General features: G+C 52.3%; 7 protein-coding genes across 7 annotated transcripts; 3 read left to right on the top strand and 4 right to left on the bottom strand.

Annotated features, from left to right (window-relative positions):
- Nucleotides 1-30: 30 nt before the first annotated feature.
- Z520_10046 (uncharacterized protein) lies at nucleotides 31-1938 on the bottom strand (the record flags this gene model as incomplete). Its single annotated transcript, XM_016780540.1, has 4 exons — nucleotides 31-1136; nucleotides 1185-1503; nucleotides 1552-1666; nucleotides 1712-1938. The coding sequence occupies 4 exons, from the start codon at nucleotides 1936-1938 to the stop codon at nucleotides 31-33; spliced, it is 1767 nt and encodes a 588-aa protein (XP_016628459.1).
- Nucleotides 1939-2688: 750 nt separating this feature from the next.
- On the bottom strand, nucleotides 2689-4515 carry Z520_10045 (uncharacterized protein; the record flags this gene model as incomplete). The annotated part of the gene is made up of 1 exon (XM_016780539.1): nucleotides 2689-4515. One exon carries the CDS (start codon nucleotides 4513-4515, stop codon nucleotides 2689-2691), a length of 1827 nt encoding a protein of 608 aa, XP_016628458.1.
- A 750-nt stretch (nucleotides 4516-5265) lies between these two features.
- Nucleotides 5266-7053, bottom strand: Z520_10044 (uncharacterized protein; the record flags this gene model as incomplete). The annotated part of the gene is made up of 3 exons (XM_016780538.1): nucleotides 5266-5594; nucleotides 5647-6842; nucleotides 6893-7053. 3 exons carry the CDS (start codon nucleotides 7051-7053, stop codon nucleotides 5266-5268), a joined length of 1686 nt encoding a protein of 561 aa, XP_016628457.1.
- Nucleotides 7054-9736: 2683 nt separating this feature from the next.
- On the top strand, nucleotides 9737-12360 carry Z520_10043 (uncharacterized protein; the record flags this gene model as incomplete). Its single annotated transcript, XM_016780537.1, has 2 exons — nucleotides 9737-10541; nucleotides 10589-12360. The coding sequence occupies 2 exons, from the start codon at nucleotides 9737-9739 to the stop codon at nucleotides 12358-12360; spliced, it is 2577 nt and encodes an 858-aa protein (XP_016628456.1).
- A 581-nt stretch (nucleotides 12361-12941) lies between these two features.
- Z520_10042 (uncharacterized protein) lies at nucleotides 12942-14522 on the top strand (the record flags this gene model as incomplete). Its single annotated transcript, XM_016780536.1, has 1 exon — nucleotides 12942-14522. The coding sequence occupies one exon, from the start codon at nucleotides 12942-12944 to the stop codon at nucleotides 14520-14522; it is 1581 nt and encodes a 526-aa protein (XP_016628455.1).
- Nucleotides 14523-16840: 2318 nt separating this feature from the next.
- Z520_10041 (uncharacterized protein) lies at nucleotides 16841-17725 on the top strand (the record flags this gene model as incomplete). Its single annotated transcript, XM_016780535.1, has 1 exon — nucleotides 16841-17725. One exon carries the CDS (start codon nucleotides 16841-16843, stop codon nucleotides 17723-17725), a length of 885 nt encoding a protein of 294 aa, XP_016628454.1.
- Nucleotides 17726-17816: 91 nt separating this feature from the next.
- On the bottom strand, nucleotides 17817-19505 carry Z520_10040 (uncharacterized protein; the record flags this gene model as incomplete). The annotated part of the gene is made up of 1 exon (XM_016780534.1): nucleotides 17817-19505. One exon carries the CDS (start codon nucleotides 19503-19505, stop codon nucleotides 17817-17819), a length of 1689 nt encoding a protein of 562 aa, XP_016628453.1.
- Nucleotides 19506-19577: the final 72 nt, after the last annotated feature.

Here is a 19577-nt window from a genome sequence, read left to right as displayed (position 1 = left end):
CTTGATACCTCCATTCCAAGTACTCTAGCTTTATGCTCCCATTCTCCACGCAATACTCTGCACAATAAACCCAATAACGCCCACAAAAAGGACTCCGACAGAAGCTCTACTCAGAGTCGTCTCCTCCACCACCCTTCGGATCTTGGTGACTTTGCCGGTTGCTCCAAACATGTCAACCTCAAAGCCAGCAAGGCCGAACGCATTGTAGTCTGCCCACTCCACTGTTGCTAAATTCTTTTGGTAATCAATAGCCGTACCCGCCCAGTTGTTCGTAATGAGACCGTCAGCTCGCTTCCACCAACTGTTACAGTTGGGGTCAGCGAAGGATGTCTTTTGTAATGCCATTTGTAGATCAAGCCAATAGTTCAGCGTTTTCTCTTCCGACGGGCACAATGCCAGTCCGTCGCCTTTGCGCCTGGCCTGCAGAACTTTGTCGACAATGACTGAGATATACTTTGTCTGGGCCTCGATGACAAGTATCAAAGAATTGTGAGAGAGATTTGTATTTGGGCCATAAAGCATGCCAAAATTTGGAAGATCTGGCACCGTGACCCCCTTATAAGCGTACGGAGCTTTTGTCCAAATCTCCTCCAATGGCCTGCAGTTGCGCCCTGTGATCTTGATTGGTGACAAGAATGAGAACGTGTCAAATCCCGTCGCCAGCACGATCAAGTCGAAATTGTCTGCGGAATCATGCCCTTCGAATTTGATGCCATCAATGGTAAAGCGTTCGATCTTGTCGGTCTCCAACCTAACATTCTTTCGCAGAAGGGTAGGATAATAGTCATCGCTGATTACCGTTCTTTTGCACCCAGGATGGTAGTTGGGGGAGAGTTTGTCCCAGAGGTCGGGACGATCGGGAAGCTGCTCTCTCAAGAGATTGTAGTTCATAGACCTCATTAGATCAGCATAAGCAGAGTCAGCTTGTGTGACTGCGGAGTGAAATGACTCTCGGAAGTCCATCGCCTCTGCGCGTGCTCGCCAGCGTACTGGTGGGAGAAACGCAAACATCGTTTGCTTCCAGTGGGGTATTTTGGAATCATGTCGTGGGATAACCCATGCTGGTGTTCTTTGACAGATAGTAAGTTGAGATGCCAGTTTCGCGACTTCTGGGGCAATCTGGGCGGTGGTTGCACCTGCGATGTGTCAGAGAAGCAAAGAACAAGTCAATCCCACACATCTACCTGTCCCAATGATAGCAATTCGCTTTCCTTTTAAATCATAGCTCCAGTCCCACCTGGAGGAATGCATGATTTTCCCTTGGTAATCGGTGTACCCAGGGACCTCAATACCTTTTGGGTTGTTGAGTTGACCAGTCGCAGCAACCAGAAAATCACTGGTGATTTTGTAGGTAGGAGTGAATTCCGACTCTTTCCCTTCGCCAACTGTCACCGTAGTTTCCCACTTGAGGGTTTTGTCGTCCCAGTTTACCGCCTCGACTGTCGTGTGGAATCGAGTATATTTGTAGAGACCGTATCGTTGAGCGACGTCGGTCAGATATTCCTACATCACCATCAGTGTGTGACCTTATACGTGGAGAACAGCACCAACCAGGATCTCTTCCTGACCCGGATACCGACGAGACCAAGTGGGGTTCTGAGCAAAGGAGTACGAGTAAAGCACACTGAAGACATCACAACAGCAACCAGGAAATTTGTTGTCTCTCCTAGGTCTTATTAGTACGATTTGTAGCAGGTATCGAGGCACTCACCAAGTTCCTCCAAACCCGCCTCCTTTTTCAAGGACTATAATGTTCTTGAACCCTCGGTTGATCAACAGATCGATGGCCATACACATTCCAGATATGCCTCCACCCACAATAACGACCTCTGCTTTGGTAAAGTTGCAATTAGCATTTGACATTTCACGCCAATATTCGTTACGTGTTTCGTTTTCCCGAGGTTGGTACGAAGGCAGACACCCGGTTTTGGGCGACATATTGAGCCTTTGGAGGAGTAGGTTGACAAAATCTTGCGAGGCAGTTTCATAGCAGCCCACATGTTATATAAATTGATTAGGGCATCGCCATCAACTGCTGGATATACGCAAACGCTCGGTCGAGATCGCTTATTTGAGTCCGATGTTGCTGGACACCCTTCTGGTGATACGCAATGTGGTAGCTCCTCCAGATATCGCGTTTCATGTATCTGCATCGTCCTAGATTCCAGTTTGGACCTGTTCCCAGAAAAGGAAGTACTCCCAACCGGTCTTTGGTTCTTTAAGAACACTGCTGCGAACGTTGGACATGGCCGAAAGTCTTTGAAAGGCCAGAACACAGATATGATTGGCCATCGTAGCTAGGGTGAAGACCAATCGGCGAATTCAGATGATTATCGCAACTATTCCCAGGTGAGTAGCTGGCTGGAAGTCCGACCTCCCGCGACCCTCGCCAATACGCCCTGTGAGTGTGTGAGCATGCCTCTAGAGTGCAGAGGGAGAAATTGGGTCGTGTGTGCAATACGTGGTCGTCCGTCCAATGACGCTTCTGGGCGTGGCATTCGTTTTCTGAGACTTAGAAAGACGCTCTCCTGAAACTGGAATCTCGCATCCCAGGCAGTGTGAATGATTGCTTGTTTTGCGGTCCAGTCAACTGCCATACTAAGAGTACCGTTGGTGCTGAGAACTAGCGAAGAGTGGATTCGAGACATCTCCATTCTCTGTGAACCCTCCACAGCGGCTACTAGGGCTTCACAGCCTCGGCACTGGCATAAAGAAGGAAGACAGTGTGATCTGATGATAGGTTTGCGTGCCTTCTTCCAAAAATGCGCCGACTCCCCGGCCATACTTGACGTTCGGCAATCCTGTAGGACTACCGGGAGCCGCCTTTTCCTTTGCCGTCCTCAGAGACTTCAAGGGCAGGTAGACAGAAGCTGTTTTCATTTCGGCACCCAATGATGGGTCGTAGGGCCACTTGACGAAGAAAATATGAATCTTGCCGGTATCCCAGTATTGGTGGTCCTCCCAGATGCGTAACCTTTGAGACTCTGGAACATGGCAAGCTTCGGTCGCATCAGCACCATCCTCTTCGAGCTCCATCAGTGTCTGTAAGATGGTGCTACCTGTACAGCCCTGGAGATCACCTTCGGTTCTGTTTGTCTGGGCTAGTAAATCGATAGCTGACCTTCGAATGACTGGATCGCGGCATCTTCCAGCTACAAAGGCCAGTGTATCTATCACGCCAGAGTCGATTCCAAAGGAGGTTCTTCTAGGAGCTCTAGCAGGGTCGCCGATTGCGTCTCTATAAAGGTTAACAACCTCTGCGAATTTGTCAACATGGTGATCGTAGCTGCATTCCTCACTCGTCCCGAGGGTATCGCAGAGGATTGAAGCGACGAGTGCAGCGGCTCTGAGGAGCTTCTTCGAGGTGTTCAAGGCCTCATACCGCTCGAGAGCAGTGATCCTTGTATCTTCGAGAGCGGCATTCCAGCTTGCTAGCAAAGCCTGCACCTGAGAACGCTGTTCACTGTGCGCGAAAGACGGATCAATATTTTCTTGCGCCCAATCAACTATCTCTTCAAGCTTGTTCCGGGCCTCTAGGAGGTTTCCAAAGCAGTATGGAATGTCTGGCAGCGTCATACGGTGCTCTATTTTGCTTCGTTTGATCCCTGCGCTGAGGGCCAAAGCAGAAGGAAGGTCGACAATACTGCAGAACCTCATACGCAGACGTTCGACGATTGGGCGAAGGAAGTTATTCAGGACAGTCTTTTCGCTGTCACAGAGAGTGAGATCGCCAGATCGTAGTCTTTCGTCAATATCGGTAATCAAACTATATCCAGACTTGAGCAGCTGATATGCAGTGTGGCTGTCCTGCAGGTTCTGTAGACATATGAAGATAACGCAGGAGATCAGAGTTGCGATATCTGACATTGCGGTTTCATATGCCATGCGGGAAGCTTTGCTGCTCTGATGTAGAGCCAATTCCTGCAAGTTCGAGCGTTCGTCTGACTCTCCGTCTACCTCTGACGACTCATGCAGTGCACCGAGAGCCACTACTCCGTGGAGGATAGATCGGTTCATGTGACAAGCTTGAAGGATAAGTTTGTTCCAAAATGTTGCGTCCCTCCAGCCGGACCATTCTGGCGCCGTTCTCTGGCAGAAGAAAACCAGGCTGCGCAGTTCTTGGGGCTCGAGTCCAGGGAATGTGTTCACGGCTTGCAAAACCCGGTTTGAATGAGTGGTCGGAGATCTGATACTTGGGGATAAAGATGCCGAGAACAAAGACGGCCGATATTGAGGACTTTGAACTTGTACATTTGTATCCAGGCGGAGATCTGGCTGTCTTAGGTCGACTGGTGTCTGTTCAGGGCCGGATTGATCCTTTCTGTTGGTTCTGTAAGGGGTTTTGTCTTGCTCTGTTGCTGGTGTAGATTTAGCGGCCGCTTCATGGGCGGCTTTGGCTCTGAGTTGTCTTTCGTGCTGGACGTGTTTGCGAATCTGTCTAGTCTCGGCCTTTGAACTCCGCGATAAGACCGCTGAGCCGCTGTCCTTGTTGATCCAGAGTAGGGATTCCGGCATTCTGCTTGTGGAATGATCGTGGGGACAGACTGAAACAGGCAGATATCGAGGTTTGGCCCTGTGAAAAGGCAGGCGAGTGAAAAAGTCGGCGCAATGTCAAGCTGTGGGGGAATTTGGACAGTGGAAGATGATCAACTGCTGCAACAGGATGCTGGACATCGGCGATATTATTGTCATCGTCGTATTGCCACGAAGCCGTCCTAGGAAGTCTTTATCCAACCGGTTAGGCCGCCCTTCGAACTGTCAACTGCTAGCGAACAGGTGGGACAACCGAAGGTGTAGTTCTATCGGGACCTCGGAGACACGATCGGCCGTTTCGAATTGGCTCCAAGAGACCATGGTGTTTGAGCAATTCCAGGGCGCCTGGGGTTCGGTTACGATGATGGGGTGCGTTCTTTGTACGGAAAACTTTGTGGGAGCTCGAGCGGTTGGTGTGTTGGAGCGGGTTGGTCAGCTACCAAGGCCATGGCTTGGACACAGATGTCGGGACCACTGTGGGGACTACGGCCCTCTGCAGCTTAGTTGGTCGGCTAGAACGCAACCCATACGAATCGTCTATTACCTATCGGCGAATAATGCCTCCAGACCGCGGGGTTTGTACGACTTGCTACGACTCTGGAGTGGTCCAGGCAGGCCATGACTTTGACAAATTCAGCTGACTGTAGGAGGTGGGTGGATGGAAAGCAATGCACATTGCAAAATCATCCAGCTGGACACCCTCTGATATGTTGCCGTCCGTGAAACCATTGGCTACACCTCCGACTTGATCTCTTTTGATTCCAGCTCCTTCGGCTTTCCCTCGCTGCTGTGTGCAGATTGGCCATCGAGAACCTCGGTCCCTTCGGCGGTATAATGCACATTGATACGAGGTCCCTTGAACCACTTTCGGCCGTCGATAGCGTACCATGACATGGCTAAGAACATAGAGCCCCCGTAAATGAGACAGGTCCAGTTCATCGTCAGGAGGTTTAAGTCTTTGCCCTTTACTGCGGGGAAGCACAGAGCCGGAACAATCAGCAACCACCAACCAAAGGCAACAGCTCCTAGGGGCTTCGAGTATTTTCCAAGGTTCCAAGGACCTACCGAATACGGAGTCAGCAATTGGTGAATAGAATTCGCGTGCCATCTTACCTGGTTTGAATCTGCCGTGGTCGAAGAACAACTTCAAAACCACAGGCGTCGTGAATGCCGTGTACTGGGCAATGGCGCCAATACTGAATACGGCGCCAATAGCGACAGGGCTCGCAAACATCAATAGCCCGAGCAGGGCTGCGACGAGCAGAACGCCCCAGGTTGCGTAGACGGGTGTCCTGGTCTTTGGATGGATTTGACTCCACCAACGGGAACCCACGATAGCTCCATCTCGAGAATAAGCAAAGATCACACGAGTCGCTGTGACAGTGCAACCAACACCAACGAAAAACTGAGCGATAATGTTGAGAGAGAACATGGCGAGCCCGGCCTTCTGGCCCAAAACTTGCAGACACAGGCTTCCAAACGGCTGTCCATACTGACCCGCCACGACGTCGGTGATATCGGTGACTGTGTACACGATCACCAACATGATGACAAAGCCCAAGACGAGCCCTGACTGGGCGGTATAGGCGATGGCTCGGGGCGAAGCAATGTTGGCATTACTGCATTCCTCTGAGAGGTGGAACGGGGCGTCATAGCCGGAAAGCGTCCAGATAGTAGTGAGAAAGCCCATGATGGTGGACCAGCCGATCGGCCACTCAGTCCCGTTGGGGAAACTGGTCCAGACGTAGTGGCTGTGGTTTGTCTTTGGGTGGTTGATCGAACCCACTGGGAACCATATGACGAAGATAACTATGACAATGAGATTCCATATTGTACCGACTTTGTTGACCCAGCCGATGAACCAGGTTGATTGCATTGTGATGACACCATTGATGATGAGAATGGCGAGCAATGTGAGGTATATATGCCAAGTTTCCGGCTCATAGCCAGGATAAGCAATCATGCCACAGGTGACCAACATGGAAGCCAGAGCATAGTTGACGGAGCATGGGCCAGTGACGAAGCCACAGAAATTGGACCAGCCAACAAACCAGGATGCGAGAGGACCCCATCCTTCCGGCGCAAGAACGGCGGACGCGTAGTAAAGACCGCCAGCGGTCGGCATGCTTGAGCACAATTCAGCCATTGTGTAGGCAGTAGACTGGATGAAAAGCGACGCAATGAGCCATCCCCATATGGCGCCACCCGTTCCTGAATAGCCCAAGCTGTAACCAATGGTAGATGCAATAGAAGGCAAAAGGCCTAGAACGGAGAATGACACTGAGAACGATTCCCATATTGTGAAATCTCTGGCGGTCGATCAGCAGGGCGGCTTCGGTGAAAAGACGGAGGCACAAACCTTTTGAATTCTTGTTTATAGCCCAAAGCACCCAAAGTGACCTCGTCAAGGTTGGCGCCTTCTTCCAAGACAGCATGAGCGCCGCGGTTCGAGAAGATGGATGTCACGCCAACCGCGTTCTCGTCGATGACGGTCACTGAATGCTTGCGAGGGGGGTCCATGCTCATAGAAGCTCAAAAGTCGATGAATTGTGACAACTTCGCAGATGAAAGGTAAATCCGCATTGAGAGGGAGTCGAGCAGGTCTTTATTGCCTTTCCCATCCAAGCGTCGCTCGCCATTGCTGGTTCTTAGCGAGGCATGATAAGCTTGTCCCCACTGGCGCAAACCAATATCCTGGGAGTAGCACAACCGCGATAACTCGTGGCGGTTCAAGCTAGTTCGCCATCAAGATGCAGGGCCACCATCTCTCGAATTAGCAGGAGCATAAAAATGACAGGGCGTTGGAAAGCATCTTGGGTAATGAGCGACGTCCGGGAGAAGACCGGTCTGAATTCAAATCGGTGCGGTCGAATGATAAGTGGGATGCCCGACAGGAGCTCGAGTACGTGTGCTGGCCTTATCAGTGGCTCGCTCTCGAATCTGACGTCTGGTGGCGTCGGTTTCGCCAATGGTTGCCAGTTGGCATCGAAGATGGTGCACGGCCGCACTCAGGAAATCATTCAACATGCCTGTTAGACCCTACCGAGAGTCGTCGACACGAAGTCTTGATTTGCTGGAATCTAGGGAGAGAGATACGCCCTGCAGAGTAGCGTTGAATAGTATTGAGCTTGTCAAACCCATCTACTTGGCAAGGGCTATACGAGGATAAGTGTCTCGCAAACGCTTCGAGTTCCCGCATACCCCTTATCAATAGCTTGACAAAGATCTGGCTAGCACACGTGGCAAAGGGAAGAACACGTCCGCAAGTTTCATTTATTTCGAACCTTTGTCGCGTGGGCGGCTGTAGAGACATGCACAAGAAGATTACCGGTTGTTGGTACCTACCCGAGTACCAAGTAGACATATCTATGCGGGAGTTGTTCGGCCGGGATCATGTCGAGAACGCGGGTAAAAGAAACCTAATGTGATAGAGTCAAAGCAAGTCTTTGACTCTCTCGATAGGCAATAGAAATGGGAGGCCCACGAATCTTCAAGTCGTATCTTGTATAATCGGGAAACTGCGTAGGCTCGAATATTCCGTGGTAGCCAGTGCCATCCAGGGGATGGACCTCACAGATCAAGAGGATCTGAGACGCCCTTGAAAGGAAGCAGCAGAATCCCAACAGCTAGACGACAATATTGGCAATCGAGTGAAAAGAAGTCTCATCGCTCAGATGGGGCCACCCCAGAGTGTCCATGTCCTGCAAGATTCGAAGACAACATGACGGTAGAAAACCTTGAAATGGCAAATCGTACCTAGTAGACAATAAATACTGCGTAGCCTCCATCACGGATCGGTCTGTTCCAAGGACTGGGGCTCCTGCACGACTCGATGATCTGAGACAAAGGGGAACGCACCTCTGAAACAGGTGGATGGTTGGACCATGGTAGGTTATGGAGAAAGGAGTTTTGCATCTGCGAGTCTGCGACTAATTCAGCATCACAGCACAGCGCGACGACGGGTCACGACCAGTGACAGGATATGTTCGAATGCAATACCGTGACTGGGGAAGTTTTGGATGTGATCCACGCCCGAGAAGACGCGCAAGTGACAAGCCACACTGCGCAATTCCTGGGTTGTTAGCCAGCCAGTGGCCACAGTATCCAAGGAGAGTGGACTGATGCAAGCAGGGAGGCAGATCCGATTGTGAGGAATGGAAAAACACCCGCCCATGGCACCGAGTTCCAAGGTTACCGTACGTACGTTTGGATAGAAGAGAATTGTGATGGAAGAGTGACGGAGGACAGAGCATGGAGCAGAGGTGCAGCTTCTCGGGCTGGTCACTGCTATCGAGGACGAGGACGGATCATCAAGTACTTGTACGAGGTACTCGGTAGTGCCTCTGAGTCCCTACCTACCTAGGTACCTGGTAGATAGGCTCGTAGATGAGTGTGCTGACAAGGAGTGGTTGGGTGCTGAGCTGACCCGGGTGAGTATCGATAAAGAGCCACCAAAGCCCCAGCAACGGCCCACGCGCAGGCCTCCGAACAGGCTGGCCCAGACCCCAAACGTCCACGACGTCGTCTTCTTGCGGGCTTTCCCCTGCTTCTTACCTGCTTCTTGCCTGGTGGCCTCCTGGCGCCTTGTGGGCTCCTGTGGACTCCTGCGGGTTTGTTCCAGGGCCACGATGGCTAGCGGGTCCGCGCCAGCCAACCTTTTTCCCTTGTTACCAAAACCCCCCAAGCGCTACCACAAGCCACAACTGCGTCAGTGGTTGGTAGATCTCACTTTCCCATGTCGCATCTTCAGCTCCTTAGGTCTCTTCTCTGTCTTCTTGTCCACGCTTCTCCTGTACCTCGTAGTTCTGTAACGCCTTCACCATCCCACATCGCAGCAGCCTCTTCCTCCTCAGGTACCACGCCAACAACGAGCTTCGAACCCTCACATACCTCCAAACAGAACTCCCGATTCCTCTCAGCCAGCATATCAACATATTGCCACCACTTTTTTGGTTGTGCGCTCGCAATCACGAATCAAGCCTCCCTCACTCGGATAACGACACTGTCCGTAGAAGCTCGAACGACCGACCTCAAGCAGCCGGGGCACCTCAATAGAGCACTTCGAAGTGTCTTGAAAAAGAGCCTCACATCTTCCCTCAAGCCTCGCTACAGGTTTCACCGCTGTCCATGGCCTTGAACTCGTAGCGCTGTCCTGCTTTGGTAGCCCGCTCTTGCGGTGTCCTCAGCCGCTTTCCTCCATACCATGGAAAATGTACCTCCGCAGGTATGGGCAGTTGCTCACACCCTCATAGCCCGCAATGAGACAGCCAACTCAACCTCCACGGATTCTGGTGCCACCACAGCAAATCGTCCGCCAGTCTATAAAGCAATTGGTCTCAGTCTGGCGGTGGCCTCTGGGCTATTCATTGGTACCTCATTTGTGCTGAAAAAGACTGGACTGCTCAAAGCAAATGCTAAATACAACGAGGAAGCTGGTGAGGGTTATGGCTACCTCAAGAATTTCTGGTGGTGGGGAGGGATGACGCTGATGATAGTGGGCGAAATCTGCAATTTTGTCGCCTATGCATTTGTCGATGCGATCCTCGTCACGCCTCTGGGAGCGCTGAGCGTTGTGGTCACGACCATTCTGTCCGCGATTTTTCTCAAGGAGCGCCTGAGCTTTGTCGGTAAAGTGGGCTGTTTCAACTGCATCGTCGGCAGCATCGTCATTGTTCTCAATGCTCCTGAGCAAAGCGCTGTCGCCGACATTCAAGAAATGCGGCATTTTGTTCTCGCCCCTGGCTTTCTCAGTTATGCCGGCGTCGTCATCGTGGCCTGTGTGTTTATCGCCTTGTGGGCGGGGCCGCGCTACGGCAAGAAAAGCATGTTGGTCTACCTCAGCATCTGCAGCTTGATCGGTGGTCTGAGTGTCGTGGCAACACAGGGATTGGGCAGTGCGGTTGTTGCCCAAGCTGGCGGGAAACCTCAATTCAATCAATGGTTCCTTTACGTTTTACTGGTCTTTGTCGTTACGACACTTCTGACCGAAATCATTTATCTCAATGCAAGTATGCTACTTCCTAGGCACGGTCCGCCGCTAACATCTCCCAGAAAGCTCTGAATCTTTTCAATGCGGCTCTTGTCACTCCAACCTACTACGTGATCTTCACCAGCGCCACAATCATCACTTCCGCGATCCTCTTCCGAGGCTTCAAGGGCACAGCCGTGTCCATCACGACCGTCATCATGGGTTTCTTCCAAATATGTGCCGGCGTGGTTCTCTTGCAAATGTCCAAGTCTGCCAAAGACGTTCCGGATGCCGCCGTTTTCAAGGGTGATCTCGATCAAGTCAGGGAGATTGCGGAGGTTGAGCAGCCGGAAACCGAGCCCAAGGCTGATGCTATTCGTGGTACCGCGGCTCTGATCAGGAGAATCTCCGTCTCTCGGCAGAAGATGGAACAAGAGGAAGCGAGACGGCTGCGGGAAGACAAACTCAAAGATCAGCTCGAGCCGCTTCGCGAGAACGAGATTGTGGAATGGGATGGACTCCGCCGCCGGAAAACCGTGATTGGCGAACCCGGGACAGTTGTTCGAAGGAAGACTGTTCATCCGCCGCTAGGGATGTCGCATTTTCCGGATCCAAACCAAGAAGAGGCCGAGCACGAACCCGGATTTTTTGAAACCCTTCGCAATCGTGCCCAGAGCGTGATCCGTCACCCCAGTCCCCGTCAACATGCTGCCACGCCGGAGGATTCTCTGCGGAGCCCAATACACCCTGTTGCTCTGACCGATATAAAGGTTGTTCCATCCAAAGCCGAGTCACCCATCGTCCCATACGGCCCAGGGAGCCTCGAGGATGCCCAAGAACGGATTTATGGACTCCCCCAAGGGCAGCTGAAAGAACGAGCAATCACCATCGCAGCCCAATCCTCACCCCGTTCCAAACCCCTGCCCGCCAAACCGTCATCATCCCCTGCCCTCAAACTACCTCACGAAGCAAGGCGACAATTCTCTTTCACGAACTTTCTTCGACCTGGCTCGCGCACTCCCGAGATAGACCCCGTGCCTTCACGACCGAATCTTTCGCATCGAACTAGCAGCCATGAACAAAGACGGGCTATGAAGAATGCCTCCGAGGAGGAAAGATTGGGACTTGTCAAGGGTGATTCTCACGTTGCTTTGCTTGAGCATGAATCGTCTCGCTCACCTGAGCGCCCATCTCAGCCCCTCTCTTATGCCCTTTCAGCCTCTCATTCTCAGTCCAGCTCCACTTCAAGCGTTGATGATTACCATCCCTACCAATACCCTTCTCCTCCTCAACGTTCTCTGTCATATTCTGACGAGGTTGACGGTTGGCAGATGATGAACACCGCGAGTCCGCCGAGCGAGACGAACCGGGTTTCGACGACACCACCACCACCACGACCCGAGGCGGCAAGCAGCCGGAGAAGGCCAAGTCCGCCGAGGATTTATCATCCCCCGCCTTTGCTCACGAGGAGTTCGCCTCCAGTCGACAACAACGAGGAACGGCCCATTCCAGGAACGATGGTGGGCGGAGGGTCGACACAGGCCAGAGCCACACCAGCAGTGTCAGGCCGTTTCCAGAATTCATCGATGAGCCCTCCGAGGACCACGATCCAGCATCAGGACCCTGGCTTACCCAGGATAGGTGGAGAAGATCACCTAGCTCGAGTTTCCGAGGACGCAAGAGTGAATAACGCCTACGACTATGAGGCGGCCCGGACAGAAAACATTGATCAAGAGGCCACCCGAAGACGGTTTGAGGAGCAGAGCAAAAGGGAAAGAGAAGAGAGGCGGTTGAGAGCCACCGGACGACGGCAGAGTTGGAAACCCTCCAATTCTGAAGGAGGCGGCAGTTTCCTCTAGAAGTCGGAGCGTTGTTTGGATTATGCAGTTGAGCCTCTCTTGGTAACAGCAACGAAATACCCCACGATGTTTTGGTATGCACGGGAAATGGACCTTCACGACCGATAGAAACGAGAACTTGACGAGTCTGGCGCGAGGCTAGAGCGCAATCTCAAGTTATGTACATGTACGATACTTGACAGTAGGCTGAACATAGTACCTGTCCTATTATCGCCGGCTCGATCCCACCGATCAGTCAATCTTCGTGGTTCCGTATACGACCACATAAAGATGCGTCTTCCGTTTTCCCATCCATTGCCTTGACCGACGTCATAAGCGGTGGCAGTGCGTGTGCTCAGTGCTCGCAAGAGATTCCTTTGCCAGCCTGACGACGATCCTGCCGCGCACGGCCGGCTAGTATTGATCCCGAGAGTCCGTGAACTCGGGCTGCTCGGACGAAGAACTGGACAGCCAAAGTTCACGCCACTCATATTGCATTGACAAGCTGCTGTGCCTCCTCCTTCCTGTTGTTCCCTCCTCGGATTAGGAGAAGGCGTTCCTGGCCTGCATTTACATGTCTCAGCGACGTTGGACCGCCCGCCATGGCCGAATCACCCTCATCCGAAGCATCACAAGAGCCAGAATCGGCCGAAGAGTCGAACGCGGCGCATCCGCCAGCCAAAGCGCCTGCGGTCAAGGACAAGGAATGTCAATACTGTCACCAGCAGTTCACCTCCTCCTCACTCGGGCGCCATCTCGATCAGTTCATCTCCAAAAAGAAACCAGATGGGATCCATGATGTCGACGAGATCCGGAGGCTACGAGGAGGCATCACGCGCCGCACGGCGAGAAGTAGCAAACGGGACAAGGACAAGAATGACCACGACGACACCCGGTCATCACAGGCATCGCCAGGCCCCAGCATCGGGCCTCAACCGGGCACTCTCGTCTCCTCCGCCATCGAACTCAACCGTGTCCCTCCCGGCGGCATGCACGTGCGCTTGAACAGGCTCAACTGGCAAGCTACCGGTGTCATTACGGATCCTACCACCCTCGACTCGCCGGCCACTGCTGCCGCCGTCCCTCCCACTCCTGGTGCCGCATCCAGCCCTTCTGGGATCAAGCGCAGTTTCTCTACCTATGCCCAGGATCTCAACCCCGCCAGCAATGCCGAAACGACTCGCGCTCTCGAACTCGCTCTGCGCGAGGTCCTCGACTCCTTCCGCGCAGCCACAAAGCATGCCTCTCCGAAACCTTCTCCCTTCAAGTTTGACGTACAGGCGCAAACATTCCCCTCGCTCTGCTTAAAACTCTTACCTGCGCCAGCAACCTTGTTCCAAGCGTCTCCCTTCTCCACGCCACAATCCATCCCAGTCAATCCGCCCGGTCCCGACCAAGTTGCCCCTCTACGTCAACTGCTGACTTCGACAATCGACCACTGGAAATGGCAAGCCCTGCGCCTCGCACAACCCACGACTTCCAACATTGCGGAGGAGGCGGATTTCCTGACGAGAAGTGCGGCGCAATGGACCGAATCCACCCTTGCACACTTGGAAACAAGCTTTCAAAATTGGATGGCACACCCGATCGAGATTCGTAATCTGTTGTGGCAGGTGGAACTGCTAAGGGCATACAACACTGAGCAGCAGAAAGTGCAGGAGATGGAAGAAAGACTTGAGAGACTACAGCAAGAGGCGAACCAGCTACAGCAACAGGTAGAATACCTCTCTCGATGTCAGTGGCCGCGCGAAATGGCGCTGTGGCCGCCCGAGCGAAGGACGTTTGGGGCTTCTATGCGCGAAGAGCTGCGACTACTGAGTATAAACAAAGTGCCTGCTGGATCAGCCGGATCTGACGCACCTGAAGAGATGGTCTCTCTGCCAACGGAGAACGTCAATACAAGGTTGGGTGACAAGTGGGACTTTGACAAGTTGGTCAACAAGTGGAAAACACATGTGAGGGAAGATAAGAATCGCCGCATGCCTCAGTCTCTTGTGTCTGTGGACGGTAACGGTGGCAGCATGGGGGGCCCACCGGGTGTGAAAGTTGCAGAACTCAAGAAGACGCAGAGTGAGCCGGGGATAAATGGATTGTCCAATGGACAGTCCCCGACCAGCGTGGACGAAAGAAGAAAGAGTGCGAGAAATCCAAAGGCAAATATCAGCATTATTTCGGACCTGTAAAACCGAGACAGGGCAATCTGCCGTAATGATATTGTAACTCCCATCTTGACAATATTCACATACGTTGTTCCAACCTAATTAGCATATTCCATGTAGCAAGTCCGTCAACGGTGCGGGCCAACAAAAGGCTTCATCATATCATGTCAGATCCTTATTGTACTTTTTCAAAACCAAGCATGCCGCTCATCTTCCGAGTAGATCAATCCCGAAACCGACCTTTTGTTCGCCGAAACTTTGTTGTCAAGATCATTATCGTCGTCAAGTTGGAAACGTACACGCTTCCGTACGCGTGGGGTTTCCGAGAGTGTTATTCCTCTTCTTCTCCCTCTTCTATCTCTTTCTCCCGTTTCGCGAACAGGCTGACTCTGTTCTGAATCGCATAGATGGCGTAGCCCACAATGGCCAGCACAACGAACAGGACGATCACAATGATCGCAATCACGTAATTTCTTTGCACCATGGTCCTGTTCCAATGGGGGTTGTATGAGGGGTGAAGAAGGTAGTGGTCGACAGTGGCAGGTGCTTTGGGCTGTTTTGTCGTGTGGAAATGGTTCGCTCTGGGTCCGTGAGTGAAACAAAGACGTCAATGTGCGAAACCGGACAGGAGGCGGTGGGCTGAGTCGGGGTCCACAAAGAAGCGAGGCGCTGTCGGGGAGTTTCCTTATGGGCACCGGTTCTGATTGATGGCTTCGAGGAGAGAGCGGTCGCGGCGAGTTAGGAGGGGACCCGAAACCCGGCAAGGAAGCACAAACAGTTCGCGGAGCCGTGGGATCAATCTTGGATAGGCGTGTACAAGTTATGTTCTCGAAGGGGAAATAACAAAGTCTGTGTTAGGAATGATGGCAACTGCGCAGTGGTCAAGCTTGGGGCTTCGTATTCTGGGTTGCAATGAGAGGCGGTCGAGGATGATGGAATGCTACCAAGAACTCGAGTATTCAAAGGACTACGAGGTACATGTAGTTATCCGCAAGCGTGAGGCCCAGCCTCGTCGACTCTCTGCGGTCATTATACGATGGCTGGTTGCGAAGATGGGTGGTTGGCTGCAGTCGACGTGGCAGGATGCGGACCTTGAGACAACGCGAGGCTGGCTAGGTACGTACTAACGCGTGGCACATGCTGGTAATGGCGAGGCTGGCAACTGGCCTTCTCGCCTTGTGTTGATGTGGAGCTTGTATCACGTGAGCCCCAATCAGGAGCCAATGGAATTCAAGTACCTCGTATTCCGCTTCCAGCCTCTTGATACGGTGTGCTCGCTCGCTCGGTACCTCGCGTACTAGTACGGTATAGTAAAAGGGGCTCCCTATTCTTTGAGCAAGCTGCATCCTTCTAGATCTGACAGTTCCAGTAGGACTCCGTACTGGGTACCGAGTACCTTGTGGAGGCCAATCACCGGCACTCCTTTGATCAACTGGGTCAACTACTATTGGCGGCTCAAGTCACACGAGAGACGCCAGACTGAGACATCGACTGGGTGCCAATGCCATTTGTACCGAGTACTGAGCTCTGACGGCGAGGGTCTACGTTACCAAGGCTCGAGCCGAGCAGAACTGTCCCTGCACTTCCGACTTGGTTGGCATTCCTAACCCTTCACAGTGTTGCAACACACTGCGCAACTTTGACTCTAACCTTCCACTGCCCCCCAGCGCATCGTCAACAACGTGCGAGTCTAATTGTGCCCACGAAGGCATTCGCCTGCCAACTCACTTCCAAGACAACAACGAGCAGCGGAACGAAGCACCATTTCTGAGGGGCCTTTGGGATGCATTCCGCCAGATCTTGTGCAGCCTCACGAGGAGCTATTCTTGCAGCAACCTAAGAGAAACAGCAGCCATCGTTGATGTCTCGGGTCCGATTTATCAGAGCCGGCTCTGCTGCTATCACCCTTTATTTTTGGATCCTGATTTCTTCGCAATGAAGTACTTGTGTTTCCTGACGAGAGGTGCTCTGTGTGTCCCTTCCTAATGAATTGGAGTCAGTTCACTCTATTTTTCAGCCTGGCGATTCACTGTTGTTGGACCTTCTTTCGCGGTAGTTTTTCTTGTGCCCTACATACACATGTTCTTTGTTCCCAAACCAGTGTGACTTCCATTTCCATTGTCACCTTCTGGGATCCGCGCATGATCATAACGCTATTCCGTTCCTATTTCGGTCTCATTGTTCTGCAACATGACAAAGAACGGTGCGATGCTGCTGTATCACAGATTTCCTCTCCGTTCGTGCTGTCCTTCACATCAGGGTTCGACACAAGATTATCTCACGGCTCTTGCACGTTTGTCATACCATTACCATCTCTGAGCACTGTTAGGCAACAAGGCAGAATGTCGAGGCCCAGACTCGACACGTCCTATGTCGATTTCGAGTCCGACAAGGGAGTGCGATCACCGAGGACGCCAACGTATGAACCAGTATCCCCGTCAATTGACTCGATGCCACCTTTCGATCCCACAAAGTATTCCACCGAATCTAGCCCTAAAGGCGACGACAGACTCCCTCACCCTCCTCCGCCTCCTCCGCCTCCTCAGCAGCAGCCGGTACCATGGATGTGGATTTGCCACTTATGTCATTCGCGATATCCGCTTGGCGTTACCCGCCGCTGCCTGGTGGACGGACACTATTACTGTTCAGGCCAGACCGACCGACCGAGTCTGAGGAAAAAGAAGAAGCCCAAGGCGTGTTCGAGTGAATTTGACTATGTGGCCTGGAAAAGCTGGGGAGCATGGCGCCGAGGCATTCTCAAACTCCTCGAGAATGAGCGGGTCTCGGGGTGTTGCCAACACTGCGACTTTCCGAGTCAGTGTCGGTATCCTGCTAATTCACATCCTCTTGTCAAGACTCAGGCAACACTGGTTTTTCCGAATGCTCCGGTCTGCGACCCATTACCCGAACTAGAAACTCAGACCGCTGAGGTCGATGGAAAAGATGGGGCCAAGTCGAAAGCCAACGAGAACGTCGACTTTGACCAAATCTTGGAGAACATCTATACAGATACAATGTCACAGACATCGAGGTCAGAAAAGTCATTGAATACAAAAAAGCAGAATAAAAATGCGTCTGCAGGCAGGAAGAAGCGTTCAGGCAAAACATCGACGCCTTCATTGGAAGATGATCTTGCTGAAGAGGAGAGAAGGCTGCGCGAACTGGTCGGGCCAGACTTGTGGTCGTGCTTGGAAGATGTTGGATTGGACCATGCGCCGACCGAGTGAAGTCTCGTGGTTCCGAGTCTGCGCATTGCCGGACGACTCTTTGTATAGATATATCCATGCATCGACCTTCTTTCTCACGGCGTGTGTCCATCTATTTCCCGACCAAGCTGCCGACATACTCTGCAATTGCCAACATCTTCTCTTCTGTAAACCTCCGCCCGACAATCTGCACGCTAACGTGAGCGCCGTCGTACAAGTCGGCATCATAAGCCTCGAAAGCCTCCTTGTCTTGATCATTGAGTGGTGTATATCCTTCCACATACTTATCGGTCGCTTTATCCGCGATGGTAACCGGTACGACAACGCTTGTGTAGTCAAGCCCATTGACAAACACACTGTATCCGTAATACTTATATAATTCTGGTCTCGCAGCCGGGTAAGGCGCAAGAGGGCAAATGAAACCATCCACAGGTCGACCCGTGTTCGTCAGTTGCGCAGTGCTATTCCAATAATCCATGTATTGTTTCTGGTATTTCCGCTTCGCAATATTGTTAGCGGCGATCTGTGAGGCGGTCAGTTCCTGCTTCGGCCCATCACCGAAGCTCATTTTAATTTGAGGAGACATAGGCTCGCCAGAAAGTGCGAAGGCACTGTGTACGTCCTTTCCACCATCATAAGCCCATGTCATGAATGTTATGTCCAATATTGTCTGGTGTGAAGGTGGCTTCCACTCGATGACCTGGTGTCCCGCCTTGCTAAGAGCCTCGGTGAGCATAGACACCGCTCGAGCAACGGGAGGGAGAGGGTTCACAATGCCATCCGTTTCCAATACTCCAAAGCTCAGTCGACCTCCCTGCGAAGAAGATTTGACAATATCGTGGATCGCTTGCTCTTGGGCATCACGCCATGGCATGTCGATGACCAAGGGATCATGAAGCCAGGGCTGTTGTGAGAGGATAGCTTTTGTGAGCAGTCGGACAGAACGAGCGGTAGTGGCCAGCGGGCCGACAACCGACAAGATACTGTTCTGCCCATCCATGCTGTTGGCCATTCCTTCGTACGGCAACCTCCCAAACGAGGGCCGAATACCATAAAGCCCATTGAACGCGGCAGGAATACGGATTGAGCCTCCGATGTCCGTACCAAATCCGCCTGGAGATCCCCTCAGTGAGATCAGCGCTCCTTCGCCCCCAGAGCTACCACCGGAGCAGAGATATCGATTCTTGGGATTCCAGGTATAGCCAATGATGTTGTTGACAGTCTCACCACTCATCAAAGTATGTGGGACGCTGGTTTTGCAGTAAAGCACTGCACCGAGGGCTCGGAGTTCTGTGACCATTATGCTTTCATATTGGCCTCTGCGTGAATCAGCTGCATTGCCTTCAAAAGTCCCTATCCAGCCGACATATCCCATCGTAGTTTCGACATCCTTAACATGGAACTGATCTTTCAGAGAGACAGGGACTCCGTGGAGAGGCCCAACTGTCTTTTTATTCTTCGCAAAGTACTCGTCAAGTGATTTGGCGGACTCCAGAGCAGCATCAAAGAAAGTCTCGTGCAGACAGTTCACCAACTGATGAGCCAAAGAAGCCCTGTGGCAGAAAGCTTGTGTGACATCGACCGCGGACCATTCACCGGCTGCGACCTTCTCGGCGATGCCGACCGCGTCTGTTTCGGTGATTACGATTTCTTTCTCATCTAGGAATTGCTGAATGTAGGAGCCAGTGACGTCTTTTTGCTCCTCAGGGCTGGGGATCTTTTCGAGTCGCCATTTCTCAGGGATTGAGTTCAGTATCGCTTCTCTCTTAGCTTTAGCAAGAGTTTCCCAGTTGGCGACCATGATGGTGGATGCAAATGAAGCCAGTAATTACTTGACAATATCCTTGAAGTTCAAGAAAGGCCTATCGTGCCG

This window comes from Fonsecaea multimorphosa, assembly GCF_000836435.1.
Source record: "Fonsecaea multimorphosa CBS 102226 unplaced genomic scaffold supercont1.27, whole genome shotgun sequence".
Taxonomy (NCBI): domain Eukaryota; kingdom Fungi; phylum Ascomycota; class Eurotiomycetes; order Chaetothyriales; family Herpotrichiellaceae; genus Fonsecaea; species Fonsecaea multimorphosa.
This window is presented reverse-complemented; position numbering and strand designations above follow the sequence as displayed.